Source organism: Emydura macquarii, unplaced genomic scaffold (genome assembly GCF_026122565.2).
Source record: "Emydura macquarii macquarii isolate MOO-44397 ecotype Brisbane River unplaced genomic scaffold, CSIRO-AGI_Emac_v2 contig_705, whole genome shotgun sequence".
Classification (NCBI taxonomy): Eukaryota; Metazoa; Chordata; order Testudines; family Chelidae; genus Emydura; species Emydura macquarii.
Genome location: NW_027130842.1, coordinates 11,521,527 through 11,547,991, shown reverse-complemented (window position 1 = coordinate 11,547,991; position 26,465 = coordinate 11,521,527). Strand labels below are relative to the sequence as shown.

Below are 26,465 nucleotides of genomic sequence, written 5' to 3'. Positions count from 1 at the left end.
TCACTTACACGATGTAGGCCATATTTATCCTGGGAAGCAGTGACTCTGAGAAAGAAGCACCATGTTGTGGTCAAAAGGGCTAATAAAATCCATGGATGCATAAACAGGGGAGTCTCAAGTAGCACTGAAGAGATTATTTTACCTCTCTGTTTGACACTGGTGCAACTGCTGCCAGAATACTGTCCAGTTGTGGTGCCTACAATTCAAGAAGGATGTTGATTTACTGGAGAGGGTTCAGAGAAGAGCCATTAGAATAATTAAAGGATTAGAAAACATGCCTTATAGTGATAGAGACTCAAGGAGCTCAAACTATTTAGTTAAATAAAGAAAAAGTTAGAGGGTGATCTGATTACAGACCGTAAGTACCTATATAGGGAACAAATATTTAATAATGGGCCTTCAATCTAGCAGAGAAAGGTAAAAATGATCCAATGGCTGTAAGCTGATGCTAGACATATTCAGACAGGAAATAAGGTGTAAATTTTTAAGAGTGAGAGTAATTAACTATTGAGAAAACTTGCCAGGAATTATGGTGGATTCTCTATCAATGATAATTTTCAAATCAAGATTGGATGTTTTTCTAAAAGATATGCTCTAGAAATTATTTTGAGAAAGTTCTATGGCCTGTGTTATACAGGAGGTCACACAGTCTGTGTGGGATCATTATACTCTGTTCTGGCCTTGAAATCTATGAATCCATACTGGATAAAGATAACGTGCAAGGATAGAGCCCTCTTGACCTTTTAGGATGACAGTGGTACAGGCAATATCAAAGATACATTTGAAATGCTAGATTATGAGAGAAGAAATTAGAAAATACCTCCAAAACAAGACAAAGTGATCTCTGAAGATATAGGAACAATAACAATGTATGAAGAACAGAGACTATTATATGACCCAAAGGTACGCCTGATCAAACATTACATTGTTGAAATGCTGATGTTACTTCCACTAACTAACCTACCTAATACCATTATGAATGATCACACTCATGAAGAATGGTTATAGACTAGAAAGAACTGTGATTCCTAGGAATAAAGAAAGGGAATGGATGACAGCTATCTGGATGAAAAAGGCTATGTTGCTGACAAGTTGCCCAAGGAAAGTAGAGCACAAGTGGGGTCTTATTTACACTGAAGTTCTACTGACAGAGATGCGCCAGACAAACCTCTACTGTAGACGTGGCTGAATTGGTATAAACACTGACTTTCATCACAGGGTAAGATGCAGTGATATACAGTTTACTCCAACGCACCCACCATCTACACTAAACGTTTGCACAAGTGCAGCTAAGGCCCAAGATTATGGCTGTTTCATGTCAACAAATCCAAAATGCACCTACCTAGCTTCACTCTATTCCTTTACTAGATGTTCATATTAGCAATACTGGTTATTCATACAGTTTGTTAAATCAATTATTTACATTTTTCTCATATAGCTTCAATAAAGAGGTTTTTCTAAATTCCTCCTCTGAAGGACGTGGAACTGATCAGTAATAATTTATTAATACTGTATGTGACCTAGTTAGTGGGATAGTTCATGTCTAGCTACACTGGTTATTGGACTGCTTACTGTATATGTTTGTTTAGTTCAGTAAAAGAGCTATAAGGGAACTAGCTGGAAACCAACACAATGACCCTAGATTGATAATCTCCTGGTAAACATTGTGGGGATCATTAAGAAACAATACCTGAGCTATCAACTGTGAAGATGCTAATTTCAGGCTCCCGAAAGCAACAGAATTATTTTGCCAATGTTGGAAACTAACAGATCAAAAGACATTATCCAGTTAAAAAGTCACACTCTAGAGGGGGGGGGGGGGGGGGCAGCTATCAGGGGCTGCTCAGGGGGAACACAGTTGGGTCTTCCTAAACTTCCAAGGGATGGTAAACCTTAGGCGAGATAGATACGCCTATAGACTGTTTCGTTGCTTTAACATCTTTAAAATCCTTTTCTCTTATGCTTTGCTATGTTCTTGCTGTTAAGATTAAACACAACCTTTTTTTTTTTTTTTTAAAGAAAGCTGTCTGTTCACTGTATTAACTACTGGTCACCAGCTCCCAAAGGGAAGATTTATATGTGCCACGCCAAGTTGTCCTGCTGAGAAATCTCAGTCGACACACAAGGAACTGTAATCCAGGGCCCAGTCTAAGAGTGTGAGAATTGTGGAGTTACATCCCAGGACAAGTGAAGGCAAGAGGCCTAACATTTGAGGGGTGCACTCAAAGACAAAAGAGGAATCAGTGGTGCAGTTAGTCTTGTTACTGTGACACCTGTGTATTATACACCCAGCCTATTTGGTTAGTTTTGTTTAAAATAATAATCTGAGTGAACATTTAGTTATTTTTGCCAGCTTCACATATGCTATTATGCCTCCCCACAATTGCAATTTTTATGTTACGAATTTCTACAAGTTACAATAGTATGGCTGTCAATGGCTAACTATAGCTCTGATGCACATTTTTAGAAAGGTCACATTTGGAATGTAAGCCCAGCTTTGATCTTAAGCGATACTGGAAGGAATTAATTTTAACCACTCATTTTTACTCAAATACAGTGGACTCATGCTCGTGTTTACATTCTTCTTTGAATTTTCCTTTAATAGTTTTTGAATGTAAACATTAAAAGCCCATAATCATTGTTCTCCTTATAATTCCTTATTTCCCCTTGTTACTATAGGGTCACCAATTTCCTGGCAAAATATGAAATTTTCCATAACTTTGAACAGTCTGGTTTTTTTTGGGTTTTTTTAAAAAACAAAACACCAACCCGGCTACTAACCTTCTATAACTATTGTTCTTTGAAATGTGTTGCTCATATCCATTTCAAAACCCACCCCCATATCCCTCTGTCAGAGCCAGCCCGCAAGAAGGAACTGAAGAGGCGGAGGGTCAGCAGGGCCCTTTATATGACTCTATGAAGGCGTGACTCTAGGGGGCATTAGCTTCGACCCTATGGGTACCACTAGGGGAGAAATCTTCCAGCAAACTGTGCATGTGGCGTGCACACACCTACCTACTTGGAATCAACATGAGCAAGCACTCAAAGAATATTATCATCAGGAAGAAGTCTGCACATATTTATCTTTTCTCTTTATGCATTACATTCAACTTATAGTGGAAATATTTCTGTCAGAAAGCCACATGGGGTCTGGCTGAAAGAAAAAATAAACATGCAAACATTGAGATGATACACTGCACCAGCTGTAACCCCCACACAGTTAAGAGTATTGTTAAGAACCCAGAAAGAAACGTACTATATACATTTTAACATGAAACTACAATGGGGGCTTTTTTATTAGCTTTCTTGCTATTAACTCAATACCACTGGTTCTGGTGATCCTGATGTACAGTGTACAGTTGCTTTTGTAGTACAGTGATCTTGTTCACAAGTCTGGCCACACCTTCAGCTACAGTAAGAAACTTCTTTTTAAGCCCAAACATTGGGAATTTTGACTTGCATTATTGTTCTTATAAAATGACATCCCAATGCCAATCCCCAATCTCCTGAGGAGATGATCAGCAAAGACTGAACCGGGAGCCAACAGATCTAAACGCATGAGCTTCAACTGCTTGAGCTTAGAGGATTGTTAGAGTATCTCTACACTATGGAGACCATACCAACATAGCTATGCTGGCATAACTTCATAGTGTAGAGACGCACGCTACACTGACAGAATGGTATCCTGTTCCGATGGAAAAATTCCCCTTCCCAAGCTATGTTGATAGCAGCTCTCTTCTGTAGACATAGCTGCATCTACACTGAAGGTTAAGTTGGCCCATCTACATTAGTAAAAACCATGTCTCTAACTAAAGTAACTATGTGGGCCTAACTTTTAAGTATCGGCCAACTCTTCAACTCAGAGGCAGATTCATAAATCTCTTATTCCAATCCCTAAGGCGAGGCAGGGGGAAGACCACGTTGTGTTAACTTGGATTTATAATGTGATCTAACTACACAAGTATTCACTAGTATGGAAGGTATACGACTAACTGTTCAGCCAACAACAATCTTCATTTTGGACAGTCAAAGTTGAAGTTCATCATCATAAGACTGCATTTTTGCAAGTTATTTCTGCTTATTCTTTACTTTCTTCTCTCTTTTTTTTTAAATATCCAAGCTGAAAGGTCCAAAGGGTAACACAATCACATGTCACATAACTAAATCCAGGGTAAGTGAAAATGAATTCTCAACCAGAACTCTGTCTGTAAATTCTGACCCTCCTCAAACTAAGAAATTAACCAGCAACACGTCTTTTACATGGCTGTAGCAGTACTTTACATGTGATGCTGAAACATAATTGGTTCAAATATAAATATACTTTTGACAAATTAACACTCAACATCGTAGTTCATCTCAAATAGCACCTATTTATGTTAGAAAAGTATTAAACTTCCCATGCTGGTAAATCCAGAAAGCAGTATTTTCAGTGGCACTATGTTTTATCACAACTTTCCATTCTCCCACATTTTACTCCTTACATTATTCTGCTTTCTTGACAGTGAAACCAATTAAATACTGGACAAATCTACTAGTGGAGGTGATGGAAGCCACTTCACTTGGGACATTTAAAAACAGAGTCATGGAAGCATAAGCAAGTGTAATAAAATCTATACAGGTTTCATATCATGTCCATTACTGTGATATCTAGGTGTCTTGACTAGAGCTTTCTATGCTGGATGGCAAACAAAGTAATAGAAGTCTCAATATGCAATCAACTACAAGAATAGTAAGGAAACTGATACCTCTCTGATAAATACTTTGAAATGATCCCAGTGGTTTCTCAGGTTGTAATTTTCAACATATGGGAAACATACCAGGTACAATGTGTTTGGTTGTATTCAGAAAGTGTGAGTAAAAGATTTACCAGCTTGTGGCAGCTTATTAAATCCTGCATGAAGCTATCTAAACTGGATCTGGCACTTAGTATTTCCATAATCTGAGATTTGAAGAGCTTTTCAGTATCTCCAATACCCAGCATCTCCAGAAGACACCCCAGCAGACTAAACTGTTCCATAATAGGTCTCTATGAAACACGTGGATTTGCATCAGAATCTTTATAATTTCCATAGGCAGTGAACAATTATACTCTCGATACGTGGTATTTTGGGTAAGAAGAAGTTCAGAATCATAACTAAGAATATATAATGTACAGTAGATTGCAGAATAGATTATATATAAAATGAATTTTGCATATCAAATGATGATTATGCGTAATTAATGGCTCCCCATAAATCAGAATAACCTGTATATGCAGAAATACAAAACTCTCAAGAGCTCCCTGTAAAGCCATCTGCCTTACTAAGCCATTTAAGCATATTTGCTCTAGTAGCCAACATTACAGCCTGTTAAAGCTATTTGTATTTTTCTTTGGTTTTGAAGTAAATATACAAATCCAAAATAAAAATGTTGCTGTTAATTTTGTCCTGGCAGGGGGACCAACCAGATGGCCAACAAGATAATTTCCAATTCCAACTTCAACAATTCTGTGCTGTTCTTTCATCATCCTGAAAAGCCTTTTCCCCAACATGCACTGTTGCCCACTTTCCTCACATTATCATCAGCCACAGTCAACTGAGCAAATGAGTACTATGGGGAACCCGAACTCTATTCCCACTCTCATTATATATAAGACCACACAAGGAAGCAGTACATTTTAAATACGAAAAAAAATCATATCAAAGCACCTTACTGGCATGAAAAGAAAAAGTAGTTTATACTCTACAGCCATCCTATCCCTCCGTAAGCAAGCATTCTATGCTAACCCTTATGTAATAAGGGTTGTTACTATAGTTATTGGCCAATACAATACAATAGCCTCATACAAATTACTCTAAGTAGGGACCCTCTGCTTAATTCAGTTTTGCATCTACACTTAGGGACTATTTATTTATTGCTAAATTACTATATACACCTCTTTGCACTATATAAATCCAAAAGAATTGCCATTTTCCTGTAAACTCTAAGGTCCGTATCTGGTCTACTCACTATTTTGCCTTCCTTCCTTTTTCATGTCTGCATATATTTCTCTATTTCTCCCACAAAGTATCATTCAGAGTATGCTCTGCGCTTTCTCCTAGGTTGCAGTCCTTAAAATAGCAGTGAGGGAGACAGGAAGAGAGATGGAGAAAAGACGAAGCCTACAGGAGGCAGTTCCTCACGTCTAGAGCTCCTAAACTCCATCTCAAACATATCCATGTTCCCTCCTAAATTATTTCTAAAACCACTCCACTGGTGCTTTAGGAGCCGCTTTTTCCTGTTGCATAGTGCCTAAATCATGCAGTAGCAACTTAGAACCTGAAAAAGCAGAACAATTTTGCTCAGCATCAAGCCCATGGCTGAACCTGCTTCTATTTTAGTTTTTTGTGCAGTTAAAATTAAAAATGTAGCCCAAAACACATACACGATTGCTTTTAATTGTCAAAGAAAGGCTCTTATATTCTTCTCTCAGTGAACCTTCAAAATAAACCGGCAAGGAATATTTCTGTACATTGTAATTCCACAAGATGGCCTTGATGACAACTTCACAAGCTCCTGGGTGGACAGATATGATGTGGTAGAAACTCACTGAACTAATGCCAGGAATCCAGATTTCCCACTAAGAATATGCAAAAGCCAACTACTTTTGTGCTAACATGGAAGACACTAGTTGATCAAGGGATTGGCAGGACAAAGGCAGCTAAGAATGGCTCTCTTCTCTGGATCAGCTGGAAACACTAACTTCCCAATTTTATTGCACAACTGCCAAAAAACAAAAACAAAAAGTCACTAGAACAGGATTAAATTTAGCAATAAAAAAAATTGCCCATATTTTTCATCCCCTCCCCCCACACTTACGTGTACTACGCTTGATTGCCAGAAAAAAGGTGCTAAATAGCCTTTCGAGAATTTTATGAAAACAACCTAAAACTCATCAATTTAGAGTAGAAAAAACCGGTACATTTCTATGGGCTTTTGTTATTAAAAAGAAAGAAAAGGACATGCTGTAATCTAATGTTTCATGGAAATGGCAGCACACCAGTGCACATGTGAAGGACTTTCCATTTCACAAGGCAGGTGTGAGAGAAAATATTTTCTTTCTAAATAGATGAGAAAAGGAGACAAAGGAAATAGATATTTCTAGATGAAGCATGACATTTCAAAATAATCATGGGAACAGAGAACAGGATAAGCCTGCCTGCAGACATGTCTACATTTTAGGAAAAAACATGGATTTTATTTAACTATGCAATTTGCTATTCAATATAAAAAGTATTTACCATTAATACCAACAGATTACCATGTAGCTTCCATTAAAAATTGTTCATAAATTTCATAATGTGACTGCACTTTTTGAGTTAAATACTTTAAGAGCTGATGAGTCAAGAAAAATCACATAGTTAAAGACGACATTTTAAAAAGCTTAACTCGATCTACCTTCCATAAAACATACTTAACTTCTGTAATCACAGCTTAGAAAAAAGGGGGAAAAATAAATACTTGCTTTCAGAATACAAGAAAGAACATAATGCACCAAGTGCTGCAAGTTTATAACGGGCAATTTATTAAATAAATGAAAAGATATGAGTCACATGTTTGTGTTAGCGCAGACAGAGAGAGTGGGGAAGGGGGAAGCTTAGTATACATTCTTACCCAGCAACTAGAACGTATTTTCCATCTGGTTGATCCTTTAACCTTTCCAGCAGGGACAAACGTACTTTGGCTTTGGTCTGGCCATAGATTTCAATTTCATCTGCAAGCAATCCTATCTCCTTGGCAAGCACATCAACAGCTTTTGGACTCTGTCCTCGGGAAATCTCAATATCACTGGAAAAGAAAACACAGAGGAGCCAAGAGACTTCTCTCAGCTTAGGTGGTCGACGACAGAACGCAAAATAACAGCAAACGCTGCAACAATGAAGTTATTGTAACCGCTTTATGATCTCTTCTCCCAAATTTTGTTATCTGACCCTAAATACTAGCTAACGCCCAATGTAATATTGGAAAACATGTTTGTGTTATCCATTCTCCCCCCCCCCCCCCCCGCCGCCCCCACCAGCAATGCGTACTAACATTTATTTCATTGTATTCTTTTCTTTAATTGGGGTCCAAATATTACACAATGATTTCATAGTCAGACTAGTCAGTGTCTGCTGGATAATCAAGAATGGTCACTTTAAAATGGATTTTTCTGTCAGTTTCTTTTCTTCCTCTGTCTCGGTACACTTCAACATTTACATTGCACATTACTGCAAAGCACATACGTTCCTTAAAGTTAGCACTCAGACAAACATACTTGCACATCAATGAATGTGAAAGCGAACTTTAAGTCTCACTTCTACCCCATGAAGTAACATAAGGACACAGATAACATATACAGGGATCAGTTCACCCACACTGAAATACAACTATACGTGGGATGGCACACAGTGGTTGTTTAACGACACATAATACTACACAACAGGTAAAGATAAGATGGAAAGAAGAAGGAAACGCACTGAAACTGCAGGGAATTTACTGTGGTTAGGGTGAACATAATAAACCAAATTGGGATTAGACATCAGACTTAATAGGCCTAGCCCTGCAAAAGGAATGCCATGGGATCTTTAATATCTGCACATGATTGGGGCTAGTGTTAAAACTTAACTGCAGGTGTCACCTCTTCAGCAGCACAGCACTCACTAACACTAGACTGGGACATCTCTTCAATTTTGATTCAGAGACCAGTGTATCACTTAATCAATCATCATCACCACTTCCTGCAGCGGCAAGGTATCTTCTGGAGGTCCACTATCCACATACTGACCCAACCTGACTCCACCTAGCGAGATGTTACAGAGTCACAATACACGACCATTTGGCTGCAGGCCATTTCTACTACATTCCTTTCCATTCTCTCCTCTTGCATCAGAGGTGTATGCCAAGGGATATCCTCTTGCACAAAGGATAGTTTCAGTCTTTCTGTGCTTTGCTGCCTCAAACTCTATAAATATATACTTAAAGAAAGCTAAATCTGGTTTATTTAAGGGAGTGAAACATGCAAATTTCAGCAGTCATAACACCATATGGATGTGCACGATGACATTCTTGAACAACAACAAAAAACAGAAGTGTGGCCGGCAATATTTTTTCTTTCAACCCTATTTGATTGCTAAAATATTTAAATTCCCATACAGAATTGTGTATTAAATCATAATTCTTTAAGTTCTTCCTGTAGCTTCAGAGATAATGACAATCTAAACATAGACTTCCTGAATTCCTTGTAGCACTCTAAGCTCTATTTCCGTCATCTCTCCTGACAGAGGCGACTCCCACAAAAAATTCTGTAGAATCTCCTTCCTCCTCCTCTTGCCAAATCTTAGAGTATTGCATGCATTAGTGCTAGTGAAGACACAGTTTCAGCAGAATTGATTTGACATACCACTATAGACTTGGAAATAAAACACAAGAAAGCCTAGAAATCTCTTTTTAGGGACCAAGTTAAGTTGTCGGTTGATTTGCCTAAGAAAAATAACTGCTTCCATTCCTTCGCTGAAGAGCACGTAAGAACCTTTGGGGAAAACAGCTTTGAATATAATGGAAAGCCTTTTACCAGGGAGGTTACATATAAACAGAGACATCCAATGCAATGTAGTTACACAGAGACAGAATGTAATTATTTCATAAACTACAGCTGAATTGCACTTTGAAGAAAGTACATTTTCATGAATAAAGTTTCGTGTATGGGTGTAAGAGTGATGCATTTCTGCTCATGGAGTTGCTTCCAGAACTGAATAACAGAGCACACAAAGCGTAGGAAACTTGGGTTCTGATCTCAGCAGCAACTTTTTTCTGTAATTGTGTCACATACCCAAGTCCATTAGGAAAGCATGTGATGATTTCTGGGTGCTGATTATAATCATGTGTGCACTAGAAAAATTGTAGGACCAGTCTCCCTCAGCTGTTGGTTCTTGGGTTCACTGCACTATAGACACAGATGGATGCCTGGCAACATTTGCTATCAGAAATATTCTGGAGAATATTTGTTGACTGAAACAATTAAGTGGCTATACAAACACTTTAAAAGCCTTGTTTATTTCTACCAGTTATAGGTAAGTTATAAATGCCAAATAACTGCAAAGTCATTCCTTGCACCATCTTGTTAATAGAAGAGTGATCCTGTTGTATTCAAAAACAGATGATTTCCTTTTTTATTAATAGAGATAATCTTTGAGTTTTGCATTCAGGGCTACTTGCAGGTTTTTCCAGACTGCTTAAACCTCAAAATTAAGTTTTCATTATTAACTGTTCTTGAATTTTTTTTGCATACTTGAAATTCAGCATTAAAAACAACAATAAGGGACAGGCTGACGGCCTGAGGCAGGATTCCTCAATTAAAGGGAATATAAACCAAAGGGGCAGAGCAACTTTAATCAAGTTAGAAACTATCATACAGAGAGCTGCAGTATTCAACACAGAGAAAGTGTGAGGAATCTAGAGTTTGATCCAAAGCCCACTGGTCATTGGGAATCTTTCCATAGACTCTGATGGGCTTTGGATCTAGCCCTTGAAGCCTCAACTGAACTTACTGTCTCCTCTGATTATAGAGTGACCAGACGTTCCGATTTTATAGGGACAGTTCCGATATTCAGGACCTTTTCTTATATAGGCGTCTATGACCCCCAGCCCCATCCCAATGTTTCACATTTGCTATCTGGTCACCCTATCTGATTCCTGTCTACCTGGCAAAACGTTACATTCATGGCTCCATCTAGCAGATCATTACAACACAACAAGACAACTCCCAATTCGATCTCTCAATCAGCAGTTTGGTCTGACCTGTTACTGTGGTTCTTGGAATTTGTGTATGTGTTTTGTGGTGAAGAAAACAAGGCAGAAGTATAATTTCTCTTTCCATGTTTCTATAAATTCCAAGTACATATCATACAATAGTGTATAAAACATAGATCTTTAAAGATTTTACTTTATTTTAAAAAGTTAGAAAGGGCTCCAATTTTACTTTTCTACATACATTAAAAATGAGTTGCATTCATGTATGTCTGCACATTCCTTTGCTAAGCATTACATTTTTAAATAAGTTATACAACATTTTCATTTTCCATTGCACTTATTACATTCAGATTAGTCAAACATATTTATCCTATCTATAGATGGCAGCTTTCCAACACCTATGTTAAACAAGTTTACTTTATTGTTACCTAAAAAATGTATGAGGCTCAATTTTTGTTCTTGTTGCTGAATGTATTGTTTTGATTCTGCATGAAGGAAATAAAGGGTAACTTTTAATCAACATGTTAAGTCTGCAAAAGTTTTTGGTGGTGTTAGTTTGACTAAAATATATTCATATGTACTAACTTTCTTCAACAACTGACAGGGATGGCCAGTTTTTAAAGAGTTAATTTTAATATTTCCAATATACATACATGTAACATATTTGGTACTAAACAAAAAGATTAGAGCATTAAGATTTCTGTCAGAACAAGACTTGTTAAATATCTGCTGGCAATGGCGTACCATTACACAGGGAATTTACAAAATACAAAATACAAAAGATCTCTACACCTACTCAGTATGCACACAGAGAATTTTATTACAGTATCTTTGGAAATGCACTAAGGGTTTTATTACAGTGTCTTTGGAAATGAATCTAATTAACGCCCCTGAGCTCCTTGAGAGCGAAAAGCAGATGTTCCCTGTTTTAGTTCCTATGCTTCTTTCCCACTTGTTTTCGATGAAAAATCCATCTGTTTCCATATAAAATTGTGTATTGTTGAAAAGGAATATTTTATACCTTCCCTCTGGCAACCAATTCTACATTTAAAAGGAAAAAAATACAACCATAAAGTTCCAGTAATTAAATAAATGGAAAACTTATCGGTAACATATTTTATGTATATGGGGGGAGGATGGGGGAGCAGAGTGTTTGTTTGTTGGGTAGAGGTTTTATCATTATCAGTCCTGTAGCATGAAGCAGTTTGATCTATTGTTTCTTTAACTATATTTTTAACGGGTAAGCTTTCAAGGATGAAAAGTCTGATATTGTATATATTGGCCCATTAAAAGCCTCAGGATATCAACTTTTTTCTTTCTAGCTGCACTCTATAAAATACTTGTTCTTTTGGCATCTGTTTCAACTTATAAACTGAATCTGTTTCAATTAAATTGTTAAAACAAGAGACATTTAAAGGTGAACTGAAATTCTTTAAAAGCATGTATTAATTTTAATCTTAAATGCTAAAAATGTAATAGATTCAGCCTCAGACTTATATAAATTATAAATAAATACATTTTCAAAGACTCTACTTGCCATAACCTGGGTTCAAAACCTCGGGTTTCACACACATGCACACACGCTTGCGCACAAACGCACACGCTACCCCCCACAACTTTATACTAATAACAAAGCAGAGAGCTACATTCCTCATGTTGTCAGCAATTGTTGCAATGTAAACATGGATCCCTGAAGGCCTGAACACAGGCAAGTAAATGAAAGAGGAACTGATTGAAAATAGTTTGGTTATACAAAAGAACGTATTTATAACTCTTCAAGTCTACAAATGTATTGCTGGGCCCCGATTCAGGAAAACACTGCTAAACAGGAAATCACTTATCCATGAGCTCAGATACCTTCAAAGTCACTGGGACTTAAACACATGCTTTAAGTTAAGCATATCCTCAAGTACTTTCCTGAATTGGTGTCCCACTGATTTGGGAACTCTGTATTTTTCAGGGAACTATTTCAGTTCACCTTTCTGTTTTAGAATTCATAAACTGGTTTCCACTCATAAAAAATAACTAACACTAAATACCAGGATCTTTAATGTCACAATAACAGCAGCAGCAAACAGGCTGAATAGCTGATTTTGTATTCTAGTCAAACATATTTAAAAAGACATAATTAGATTCAATTTAATGTTTAAACCACCTGCCCAAAGCTCATTATGTTTATTACCTGGGCACGGGGGAGAGGGGCTGAAGTTTCAAGCAGTGGAGGTTCCACTCTCTGTACTGCTGAGACTGGATCCATCTTTCGCTGGTTTTTACCATGTTCTTTTAAAAAGAGAGAAAAGAAAAACATTGTATGACTTTAAAGTGCTACAGAACTCTCGTTGTTTTTGCTGTATACAGACTAACACGGCTACCCCTCTGGAACTTTTCAACATTGTATGACAGCTGCATTATAAATGTTCAACAGTTTGATTTCAACTAGGGAGAGCCTAAACATATGATTTCATAATTATGCTGTAATAATTTCTATGGCAAATGATTGTAACAACCATACCTACAGCATAAGAATCTTCCAATTCCAAGTCTTTAGGAAGAAAGAAAAATATTACTGCATTGTTTACCCAAGATTTCAAGGAAGGGCAGGTTCAGTCAGCACAAATGGCACTATAATCTCTGGCTAGGCTACTTGGAGATATTTTTCCTGGAGGACAGAATTTTACTATTTTCTCCTTCCAAAAAAAAAAAAAAAAAAAAAAAAAGTAATTGCCCCACTTTTTAAATGACAAAAATATATCAATTGTTTAGTGACTCCTCCTCTTGCTCTCTTGGATTCTCAGTGCTGGATTGTTCATTTTAAGCCCCATTAGTTAAGAGACACATGCTATAAAATCTAAGAACTGGTTGCTTCCTTCCAGAGAGAAATACAAAGGGTAAAGAAGAAAGATCAGGCATTATCACTGACCTTCAACATATAGTACCTTCCTACAAGCTGGTGAACACAACAGCCAGCCCACTAACCAGCTAATTAAAGGAACTGCCACTGCTAGCAGGAGATAATTGGCACTGAAGGAGAAAGCTGGGGCTTATTCATCAAAGCAGATGGCATCATAAGAAGAGAAGTCACCACTAGGGACTGTCCCTCTGGCATTATTACTCCTCTGGGTTTTGCAGCTTGCCTTCTCCTTTAATTGCTTCTCCTCAAAAGGTTGATGTGGCAAAGGTGAGACAAACCAAGCCTGACCCAGCTGAACTCCTGAGAAATATGAGTGATGGAGAAGTTGATGAAGGATTTGTGGTTTTTTAAATGAACAAATTTAATTTGGGGTATTATACTTTTTAAAAGTCCCAAATTAACAAAACTAATATTTGGGGATATTAGCTCTGGGGACAAAAGTAGTAAGTTTTATTGCCCCTTAGTGGAGAATAGTTTCTTGGGTTGCTGCTTGTTTCCCAAGGCTTTGGCATGAGTTCGAAGCATTTAGCTTTGAGCAACAGATAGCAATCATATGAAGTAATATTTCCCTTTAAGGCAATATTTTACAGTCAGTGTCCTTCAGCTTGTAAATAGTTGCATTTCATTGTATGGCAATCCAGAGTTTTATCAAGATAAATACTTGGAGCTCCAACAGAACCAATCAGCCCAGGATCTCCAATGCTTTACAAATTCTCACAACACCCTTGTGAGATTAAGTAGTTATCTCTATTTTATAGATAGGTAAACTGAGGCACAGAGCATTTAAGTGAGTTGCCAAAAACCTCAGTTTTACCATGACTCTACAACGGAAAATCAGGAATTATGACTTCCACTCACCTTTTCTAGTGAAGAAGTTCCTTCTTCCTCCCACATCTACATATTAGATGTGCATGCAATTCTCAGTGAAAACATTACAATATGAGGGATGCCAATGCTATGACCACCACTGTTTCCTCCTGTGTGCATATTACCATTTTACTTTTTTGTATTTCTTTTTTTCTTTCCTTTTGTTTCCCATTTTTACCTCTGCATTTTTCTTTCTTTCTCCTAATTTGACTCACTCTTTTCTGCCTTTATTTATTCAATTCTTAACAGCAGCAGCAGAGAGAGGCACTGCACTCAAGCACAGAGAGGCCTTACATAGCACAATTACAAAATGAAAAGGACTTTGATTGCCTACTCAAAACTACTTTTATATTGCAGCCTTGTATGAAAACAAAGCATCTATGCACTTGAATGTAGTAATGCTCCCTACTCTGTTTTCAATGAGGTGGTGATGGTAATAAAACAGGGAAAGACCTTCAGACCTCTGCTGATCAAGGAAGTTGGGAGCATGGCAGGGAACTTATATGCAGCAGGCTGGTTAGTATGCATAATAGGACCATAAGTACGTAAGCAGAACTTTGTATTGTAACAGTAGGTAACTAGAGTATTCTGGTACACATGATAAACACTCATTTAATTTCTGAGACAGTTGTTGCTCCTTCTTTCAAGTAAATACAAACATATACATATTACTTCAATGCAAGATCTATATAAGAAGCAAATCCAAGGAAAAGCATTTAATCAGAACATTTTACAGACACTGGCAAATTAATCAAAACAAACTTTAACCACCACCAAACTATTTTAACATGACTGTGATGATACAAACAAAATCCAAAAAGGTCGAAGTTAAGTGCGTGCTCAGTTTTTAAACCTGCTTGACGGTTAAATAAAATAAGGCAAAAACATTTGAGATTAGATTTCCTGGCTTTACATTTACATAGCTGCCTGCAACCTGATGGTTTTGTGAAAAGTCACTAATGTTTGTGAGGTGCTGTGAGTATACTTTCCTCTCCATCACTTTGTCTCTTTTTTTTTTTTTTTAATTGATCAATCTTTTTATCAAGCTTTGTTACAGTTTTCAATGTTATTGTATATTTTGATTTTAATTCCTCATTTATCTTTATCTTGATAAAAATAACAGGAATGAATCACCCCCAAAGTTACCATTTTATTGACTGTATTATTAAGTCAGCTGCTGGTCATCATTTTCTTCTTTTTAAATTTGCCAGACTTGTCCAACTGCAGCTATAAGTGCATACATAGACTATGACCTCTAGAGCCCAGTAAACACAATGAGTTTTACAGAGTTTTGGGTCATACTAACCTGCATCCGCATTGCTATTGCCAGAGGACCTACAGCCTCTAAATCTTGACCATAACCATGTTCCCCTGTAAGAGAAAACATTACACCAATGAGTCACAAGGCCTTTGAGAGTAAGAATGGGCAGAAACATGTTGGAGACACATCTTCATCCAAAAATCAAATTTTATGTCTGAATGTTTATTCCCAATTTAACAACCTCACTGCCGAACTACCACTGCCTCCTTAATTTTAAACGGACGCCAGCTGGAAGAGTGGTGTGGGAGTGTGTATATATATATTAGATATCCAAAGGAAACCAGTTCCAGTTCACAAAAATGTCCCATTTGTGCAAAAAAGTTACAAAAGGTGTTAGGATTTGGAAAATCACATATATTTGAACAATCTATTGGACAAATAGGGAAAAGGTTTTAGTCTGCTTTTCCATGTGCATATTGTTATGAGAGGGTAATGAAACTAAGAATTATATGCATATGACCATAAAAAAAAAACTACCATTAGCCAGTCAGATTTATAAACTGGACTCAGAATAGGCAAAGTTTTCTGGCATTAATGAGTAACAAGTTTCCTTAATCAACATTACTTTAAATGCAGACTTTCTGCACAGTCAATCCAATGGTAATAACTGACTTCCTATAGAACAATGTCATAGCGATCATGAATTAGATTAGATGTAAATGTATTATTTTGTCACTGCTCCCATCTTTTTTTTGTTCGACCCACTTGTTGCTTCTTGCTTTATATCTAGCCAATCTAAACTTTCAATCTAAACTTTATCTAGCACAGTTGGGTCCTGATCTTGAATGCAGACTCTAGGCATTACAACAACAATAGTAATAATAGCATTGCATTTGCTGCGTTAGCCTTATACCTCAGAGAACCAGAGCTCAAATCCTGACCTAGTCAGGTTGTCTCTTCCTAATTCCCATCTGTGCACATCATAAAAACAACCACTCAATTTGGCACATTTCTCACTCTTAAAGAGTCTCAGAACTAGAACATCAGGGACACTGTGGTCAGAATTAAAGACATGCTGCCATAACTGTGTGGAGAAACTTGCACACCACCTGCCCACACAATGCTTGACTCTAGCCAGTGCTGTTAATCATCATGTCCTATTTCCTCATGAACACTGCAGTCACTGCAAGACCAAAAGACCTTGCTTACATACACATGTAGCCTAATTCCATTAATCTTTTAATACTTTCTCAAATACTACCACATCAAGCACCTTTACCTTAGTGACAAAGCTAACTAAATAATAGAGATTCTATTCCTAACATTAAACACACAGTAAAAACCGTTTAAAAGACCTTCCATTTGTATTAACACTTCTTGTTTTAAAACAGATCTTCTGGTGTTTTTCAATTTTAGAATAGAACCCTGCACAATTTACTTGAAGTTGTAACACTCTGTCAGAGTCATAAATTGACTACGGTTGCATTGAGCCCATTCTGGGATTTTTGCCAGAACAACAAATGAAGTAGGAGGGATGAAGTTAAATTCCCTTCTCTTTCAGACATCTGTGCTTTACAGAAACATTTCAACTTTTTATTTGATTTGGCTTAATATGCCTTCTTTATCAATGCAGAGATTATCACATGTATAAATATACATTAGATTTAGAGATTTCCCTTCAACAGTGTTCTCTCAACCTGCATGTACTCACAACACAAAGTCAGACTAATCAGGATTTTGCAGGGAACTAAGTGAAGTTAGAGAGTAGTATTCACATACTCTAACCAAAGGAAAAACTGTGGCATTGCAACAGCTCATTAATGATAGATATTCTTTCTAAGGCCTTATCTACACTAGAAAATAAGTCAACATAAAATATGTTGACTTTCAGCCACCACTATAATTACAGCAGTGGCTGATGTCCACACTGCTCTCTTTGGGTCGTTGGAGTGTGTCCTCACCAGGAGTACTTCCACCGACCTAAGAGACAGTGGGGGGGGGCTGAGAAATCCATCTCGCAGCTCCCTGATGGGAGCCCACAGGCTTCCGGGCTTCCTGGGCGCTGCTCCCCCCACACTCCTCAGTCACAGCTGGGGACAGCTGCCCTGATCATGGCTCACAGCAGGGAGCTGGACAGCAGCTGCACACATCCTGGGGAGCCAGGCAGCAGCCCGGCTCCAGCCACCCGGTCCTGACGCACAGCCCGGTCTCAGCTTGCAGTCAGGAGCCGGGCTCCAGACAACCGCTGGCTTGCCTAATCCCAAGGCTTGCAACAAGGCTTGCCCCGTCCCAGCTAGCAGCTGGGAGCAGAGAACCAGCCACCCCTGCCTGGCTTGCTGGTGTCTCCGCTTTATTGTCAATTTCACCGCTTTAGCAGAGCAGTGAAATTGACAAGTATGACAGCCCCTCCACCTCTCTCAGGGGACACAGTGTCTACACTGACACTGCATCACCCCATCCCTGCCAACAAAAGCCTTTCATTGAGGTGGTTTTTATTTTGTCAAAAAAAACAGCAGTTTTGTCAGCAGGGAAGTGATTGTAGTGTGTACACCAGCACTGTTTTGTCAACAAAAGCTGACTTTTGTTTTTCAAAGATTAGCAAGATCCCATACATCATTGATGTAATACCATACTAACTAGAAGAGATAAACCACATCAACAGAAACTGCTTTTTAAAAAGCATTTTAAATTAAGACTATTTCAAACCTCAGATAATAATAAAATAAAAGCTACACCCAAGAAAATTCCACCACTGTATAGTGAATGCTTCAGATCCATTCTCCTAGTTTATGTCATCAGAACTGTACAAGCAAATTATGTCCTCACAATTTCTTGGTACTTATATTTTATTCTGGTAAATAAAACATTCACGTGTCTGAGGATGGGTATATACATACATGAGATAAAAATGTAGCCACCACCTTGCAGAAATAACAGTCATTTCACGACTGTTCTTGCCTTCAGGCTGAATTTCACTGCTGTGACTTCTCAGATGTTAAAAATAGGACATTTTTAAAGTGTGAAAAAACTCAAAACAACTTTTTGAGCATGTCTACCAATAAGATTCCAATATGCATTTAAAGTAAAAAAATCAAATATAAGATTGTGACTTTGCTGATGTCACAATCACCTAACAATGGGCTTTTTAATAAATAACTTGCAATTCCACAAAGTGAATTCTTCCTGTCAAACACAGACAAATATATTTCATGTATACCTTCTCTAAAAATTTTTAACAAACATTGAATAAAAATAGCTAAAATGTGTTTCTGCTATTCTTCCAGTGTTTCTCCAAGAGACAGACTAGCACAGAAACACATGCAGGAAAAGAGATGGATATTTGTAGATGGTTTAAACATAACACATTTTTCTTGTTAAAATCCTGTGTTCTCTCTCAAAAAATGTTATAGGTATGCATGTATCTAGGGCCGCAGTATTGCAGCTGGATACATGCAGAGATATATTTGGCTCATGCAGAGTCTGAAATCAATGCGCTCACATACTGTAACTATCTTAGATATCTACATGGACCACATTACCATAGTTTCTGAGCACCTCACAATCTTTTAATGTATTTATCCTGACAATATTTTTGTGAGATGTGGAAGTGCTATTATCCTATTAGGTACCATTGGGCAACTGAGGCACACTGAGACTAAGGGCATGTCTATACAGTGAGCTAGTGGACAGCAAGCTGGGGTATAAACCTATATTGCTCTGGTAATATGTGTCCACATCGACCCTGCAGCTGCACACTAAAAGTTCCCTAGTACACTTTGAACTGGATCTGTGTATTTAAATTTATTTAAAATTCTGGTTTTTTAAATAGCATTGGGTTATTATATTTCCTACTCTATTTTAAAACAGGATTTGTTTTCTGAAAATAGCCTGCTAGATTTGCTATGCCTTTCAGTAGGACTTCGCATCTGCGTAGGTCTCCCAGCTTTCACACTCTACTTGAAAGCTGAATCAAACATGCATTTCATGCTTATAATTTAGCCTTTTTAAATTAAAAAACAAACCAAAGAGTGACATGGGACCAATGACTGGTTCTGTGCACATTATGGTGGTGACCACAAATTGTTAGAATTATATGAAATGACACAGAAGATATGTGGATAAAACTAAAACACCAAGTAATTTGTTCTTGGGGAGAGCCTGAGGAGACATTTTATAATAGAAATTATTATATTGCTCTACTGTGAACTACAAAAGATTACTTTAAAGAAGTCAATTAATTTGACATCAGAAAGTGAGATCCATTTATCTCGACATAAAAGTTCTAAGTATTTATTATGCTGTGACAAGACTTAGAACTTTCTGGGGATGTTATTCAAATGGCTTCAACTACAATCCTGACTCGGTGTCTAAAAATTCAAGCACTTTTACTCCCATAGTAGCTGTTTTAGTAAAATTTCAAACATGTCTGTAGCATATATGTTGCACTAAAATGTTTCATTTTAATGTCTTGTTGGATCCAAACTCCTATACTAAAATAAAAGATGAGCTGCATGGCATTAAACACGTTTATTTTCATCATAATGCTTTAGACTCTGATCTTGCAAACACTTATGCATGCGAATGATTTTATACATCTGAGCAGTGCGTTGAGTTTAACAGGACTACTCACATTTGCGCTGTTATTCGTATGTGTTTGCAGGATAGAGCCTTAGGTGACACAAGCTCTTCTCCAATATGTATCAAACAAAAAATCTCTATGGCTTTTTTTCATAAATCATTGAAGAATGGCCAACACACACACTCAGATTAAAAAAAAACATCTATAGTATAATCAAATTCTAACACTTCATGGATGATTATATGATGAAGTTACTACCAAGAAATATGACCTGGTAGTAGAATTAACTAAGCGATTAGATAATTTAGTCAACTGTTGGCCTGATGCCTATTACACCAGTTTTACATCAGTGGAGTTCCATTGGCAGTTGGTGTAATAGACAGGTGAATCAAGCCAAGTATCTACTCCCATGTAATTGTCCTAAGTTCAAAAAAAATAAAATAAAAAAAAATTTAGCATCTACATTCTTCTTTGTAAATGCAAATGCTACATGGGACCAACTTCAGTGTCTGTTCTTATAGAGCTTTTCTGGTGGTGAGCCCTCCTGGCTGACACTCTAGCTCAGTTTTGAAGTCCCTTTACACTGAGAAAGCTTTTTCTTCCTTGTACTTCTTCACAAAATTAAACTGGATAAAGCATTAGAAAAGAAGTAGGGAACAATCCTGCAATGGGAGCAGATCTATAGGATGACCTAATTGATTTTAATCTCTAATTTCTAAAAATATGTGCATTCTACATTCCTCTTAATTCAACTAGCTATGCATGCAACAGTTGGTGACCTTAACCCAAGCTCATAACAGTCAGGTACATGAAGTGATGGATGAACTGATAAACTATTATACACACATATACACACAATACATATACATTTATTTTAAAATGAACTATTCTAAACATTGTGGTTCTTTGCTACCACATCTTGTACTTATCCTTGTATCACCATACACTTCTTTCAAATGAAATGCAATTTTAACTACGATCTTACCTGATAAAAAGTCAGGAGAACAATTGACAATGGTGGTTCCAGGCCTTATCCAACTGACAGGAATCTCTTCAGGTTTGGTGCTGCCTATCACCACCACATCTGCCTGATGAAGCTAAAAACCAGCCAAATAAAAATATTCTAAAATTAGGAATATATTATGCAGTGTAAAACTAACATTCAGACTCATTTAATACTTAAACTTTCAGCACAGTATTGACAAGTGAATGCAAAAGATCCAGACTACGGACCTGATTCTTATATTATTGAGGACTAGGAATATCTCCATAGAAATCAATACATACATCCTGGTGTAAAATCAGGAAAGTGAGGTCAGAATCAGGGCCTATAGTATCAGATGCAAATCATATATGGAAAAACCCATTATGATTGAAAGTGCTCTGTGACAAGGGACTTTTGTTTTGTGGAAGAGGTGGGTTGAAAGGATATGACAACATTTGATTAGAAATGGGGTCAAGAAACTAAACATTCAAAATTACTACAATTTGTTGAACAACTAGGTGAACATCTTGATCTGGGCAAAACAAAAGCACTGCTCAAAGCTAGATCTATAAAAATGGGAAAACAAAAAAATCACACTCAAGTCACATTAGTCGGAAGGCACATGTGAGAGCTAATCTGCTGATCTACATTCATCAATGCCTTCAAAGAATTCCAATTAAAACCCTTTTTCCTGTCATGTTTACCAAATGAAATCCCTTATTTTGTCAGGCTCTATGGAGCCAAGGACAACAGAGAGCATGACACTGACCTTCTCGAAACAAAGACATAAACTGTTCTGTTTCCTCCCTACTCCCCATCTCCAACAGAGCACTACAACAGTTATAGGAATCTACACAAGAGAAGGAATAATATGCACCCTAAATTATAAGCAGAGAGAGACATATACAAAGGCACACAAAATGGAAAGACAAGCCTTTCATTGCAGCAAGGCTGAATGCAGAAATAGTTTCAAGCCAGTAGGGATTTTGGAAATAACTAAAGATGTGTAAATAGATGCAAAGTGTCACAAACTCTGCAATCCTCACTATAAACAGACTTAAGACTGGCTAATGTTCCTGCCTCCTTTTTGGCCAAATCAGCTCTGATGCAATCTTACGATGAAATTCCTGCCAAGAAATATCAATTAAAAATTGCATCAGAACAGCAGTTTTGAGCACCATTCAGTGGCAAGGAAGGGGGAAAGTGGTGTGATGGAAAAGGGAGAAATCCAACAGCTCTATTACCTCCACAGAGAAGAGAAAAAAGGTTGAACTCTTCTCAGGAATTAGAATAAGGCTGCAGGGCAAGGGGTGTGTGAGAGGGTTACTCACAGAACCGGATGATATACCAAGTTCATTCAGACTGAAGTCAGATAGCCTCTTAAGGGGTCTGCAACTGACTGCAAGGGTATGCTCCCATCACTCTTGCAGCCTCTATGGAGCCATGCAGCCTTACATTAATGATCTACAGTGGATCTATTTGGGGCCAATGTTAAGTCTTAGTCCAATCCTGGAGAGTCATGAGAAGAACAGTTGCAGTGATTGGTCAGTGTGGTGATGCCCAAATCAAACTGCCACGTGGGACCACTTGGATATAGCTGGCATAACAAAGATACATTAACAGACGCATACAACTGAACTAAGATTCCCTTTCGACAGGCACCTCCCTTCTAGAGTGATCACAATGTCCCCAAGGCTTCCAGTTCACTTTTGTTCGATCACTAGTTAAAAATCACACATACTAGTGTCACTGTAAATTGTATTCCAGCCATAAACTATTTTTTTTATTTCTAATATTACAATTATTTTTAAATGGCACTAGGAAATTTCTTACATTTATATATTGTGTCTCTTCCCGCAAGATCCTAAAACTCTTAGCAACCTAAATTCACATGAATCACTTCAGCTACCACTAACTACATCTACTTTTTCTAAACACAACTGTTGCATAAAGCAGCAGCAGCCAGTTAACAGTGCACAGCACTGCTACACAAACTGTGAAGGCAGTAAGTGAGGAATAATACATTTCTCTAATTAAAAGATCATAGAATTTATGAACACAAAATGCATTTATTCAAAACAGAATGTGGCCAAGTAATCAGAACAAGTTAACATCCATGCTTTTGAGAAACATCTTCTTTGATGAGCACAAGTAGTATTTTTGTCTCATCCTACATCATACCTTGATTAACACACAGCTACTGAATTTAAGACTGGTATATAGAGTTAAAGCATCCATCAAATGGAACAACACAATTTCCTATACCTCCCTGTGTTTTCCCTTGGAGGTCTCTCATCTATGTACTGACCTACCATATTTTCATTTAGACTGAGATTTGATGAACACTGGGACAGCCATAGGGCATCACACCTGTGGTTCACCTGGTCCAGTAGCCGATTTCTGACAGTGGCCAGTAACAGAAACTCCACAGGAAGGAAGAACCTCACAGTAGCTGTGGAATAATCCCCTATCCCCTGATAGTTAGCCATTGCTTTAAACCAGTGGTTCTTAACCTTGTTGGAGGTACTGAACCCCGCAAGTTTCATACGTGCATTCACCGAACCCTTCATAGTTGGAAAAATAAAATGTTTTTTTTTTCAAATTCAAAACATAGATATATATATTTTATTAGTGCACAAAATGAACCATGCATCAGTTGCACATAAAATCACTGTGTTCAAAGAACAAAACCAACAAAACATGAATGTCACACAAAAACAAAAACATAACTATTTACTGCAAATCAATGTGACTTTTGCTGTTGCCTTTCAGAGACAAGTTCAGAAATGCGCGGCTTCACCTTGGCAAGTGCCACTCTCATATCATTTTCGCAACAAAGTCTGTTCCTTTTCTTCGTTTTTATGTCTACCATCCTCGAAAAGGATTGCTCGCAAAGATATGTTGTAACAAACGGTATGAGTATCTCAAGGGCTTTCTTAGCAATAAGAGGGTACGGTACGATTTGGTGACACCAAAACATTGAGAGCGTTGTTGTTCTGAAGAGCTGCTGTTGAACCTGGCTCTGCTGAAGTTCAATGATTTCGTCGAGGTACTCATCATTGACATCTGCTGTCGCAACACTAAACGTGAACGGCTGTCTCACCCATGCTGGATATGACTCTCTGGTGGGGAAGTATCCGTCGAGAGACTTTGCGAGCTCATCTAAGTGCATGGCAATTGCTTGCTTCAGTTCCCCAGGTACAGAAATGTCTCCGATTCCAGACACGTCTTCGATCTTACTTACACAGTCGTCCAGCAGGGGAAAGTTTGCGAAGTTATCATTCTCTGTTCGTCGTTTCCATAACGGTAGCTTTTTTTGAAAAGCCTTCAGGTTTTCTTCCGCTTCGATGATGTTGACTCCACCCCCTGCATCTGTTGATTGAGATGATTGAGAGCATCGAAGATATCGGCCATGTACGCCAAAATGAGAATGAACTCAGAATTTTCGAAGCAATCTGCATGACAATGTTGGTGCTCTCGCCAAAACAGGGCTAATTCCACACGCATGGCAAAAACACGATTCAGCACCTTTCCCCGGGATAACCACCGAATGTTAGAATGGTACAGAAGTACCTCGAATTCAGAGCCCATTTCATTACACAGCTCTTTGAAGATGCGGTGTTTCAGAGCACTATTTCGCACATAGTTCACACATTCCACTACAATTTTTAATACTTCTGCCAGTTTTGGAGGCAAGGTTTTTGTTGCCAACGCATGCCTGTGCAGAACACAGTGCGTAACAATGATGTGTGGAGCATCGACTTTCACCAGCACACCAAAACCAGAGTTTCGTCCCAGCATGGCTGGAGCTCCGTCCGAACAAATTGCAGAAACCATATCCCACGAAAGATCATTGTCTCTGAAGAAGTCATCCACAAGTTTCTTCACGTCAGCTGCCTTAGTTGTTGTTGTAAGAGGCTTACAAAATAAAAAATCTTCCTTTATCATGTCGTCTTTCACATAGCGCACAAATACAACTAGCTGGCTTAGATTGGAAACATCGGTGGTCTCGTCGAGTTGGAGGCTGAATTTTGCTGGGCTTGATATCAGATCTGCAACTACTTGAGCCAAGATGTCATTGCTCATGTCATCTATTCTGCTGCTGATGGTGTCATTTGAAAGAGGAATTTGGGACAACTTATTTTCAGCAGCTTTTCCCAGCATGATATTCGCCATCTTCAACGCAGCTGGTTTCACGAGTATTTCACCAATGGTGTGTGGTTTTCCCTGCTTTGCGATCAGGTACGCAACTTCGTATGATGCTGTTAAGATCGGTTTGTCGATGGGTACAAAGCCGAGAACAGGCAGAGTAGCCCTTTCATCGAATCTGGCTCTCTTCACCTTGAATTCAGCAAGCGTTGTGTTCTTGTATTTCCCATCTCCATGCTGCTTTAGGAAGTGTTCCCTTAGTTTTGCCGGTGCTAGACTAGAATTGCTCAACTTGGCATTGCAAATCATGCATTGAGGACGCTGACTCCCATCACATTCCGTTATACACGTGAATCCATATTGTACGTATTCGTCCGACCACTTTCTTTTTTTGCTCGACATAGTACAAAGGGATTGGAATATTAAAAAGGAAATCACAAATGACGTACAATCACGACAGTCACAAGTCAACTACTGAGCGACCAAGTTCTCTGCAGCACAGATATCAAGGCCAAGCGAGCAGCCAATGATGGCCGTGCGGAGCGTGACGTCACGAATCATACGAGTGGGGTGAACGGCAGGGCTGCCAGGTCGTGCCATGTATGGCATTTTTTGCCATAAATTACACAACAAATTTTAGAATTTGCCATAAATATTCGTCAGTATCCTTCAGTTTCTTATGGTGAAACATTGAAAATGCCATAAAAGTATTGTGTGAATGCCAAAAGTATATTAATGCACCTGGCAACCCTGGTGAACGGAATGGACACACACACACCTCCGCCGAACCCCTGAGACTGACTCACCGAACCCCTGGGGTTCGATCGAACTCAGGTTAAGAACCACTGCTTTAAACCCTGACGTACAAGGCTTTACATCCTTCCAAAATCTTTTATCATTAACTACTGTAACACTTGATAGTCTTGTAATTCATACAAAACGTCCAAATCCTTTGAATCCTCCT

At 38.1% G+C, this 26,465-nt stretch overlaps 1 protein-coding gene across 1 annotated transcript in view; it reads right to left on the bottom strand.

Annotated features, from left to right (window-relative positions):
* The window catches only part of MTHFD1L (methylenetetrahydrofolate dehydrogenase (NADP+ dependent) 1 like), a 229,645-nt gene that overhangs the window by 180,827 nt on the left and 22,353 nt on the right, over nt 1-26,465 (bottom strand). The window contains exons 8-11 of the mRNA XM_067542406.1: nt 21,353-21,464; nt 15,834-15,898; nt 12,932-13,029; nt 7,633-7,806 (exon numbers count right to left, since the gene is read on the bottom strand). Coding sequence (XP_067398507.1) covers nt 7,633-7,806; nt 12,932-13,029; nt 15,834-15,898; nt 21,353-21,464 — 449 coding nt within the window. The remainder of the gene's footprint in view (nt 1-7,632; nt 7,807-12,931; nt 13,030-15,833; nt 15,899-21,352; nt 21,465-26,465) is intronic.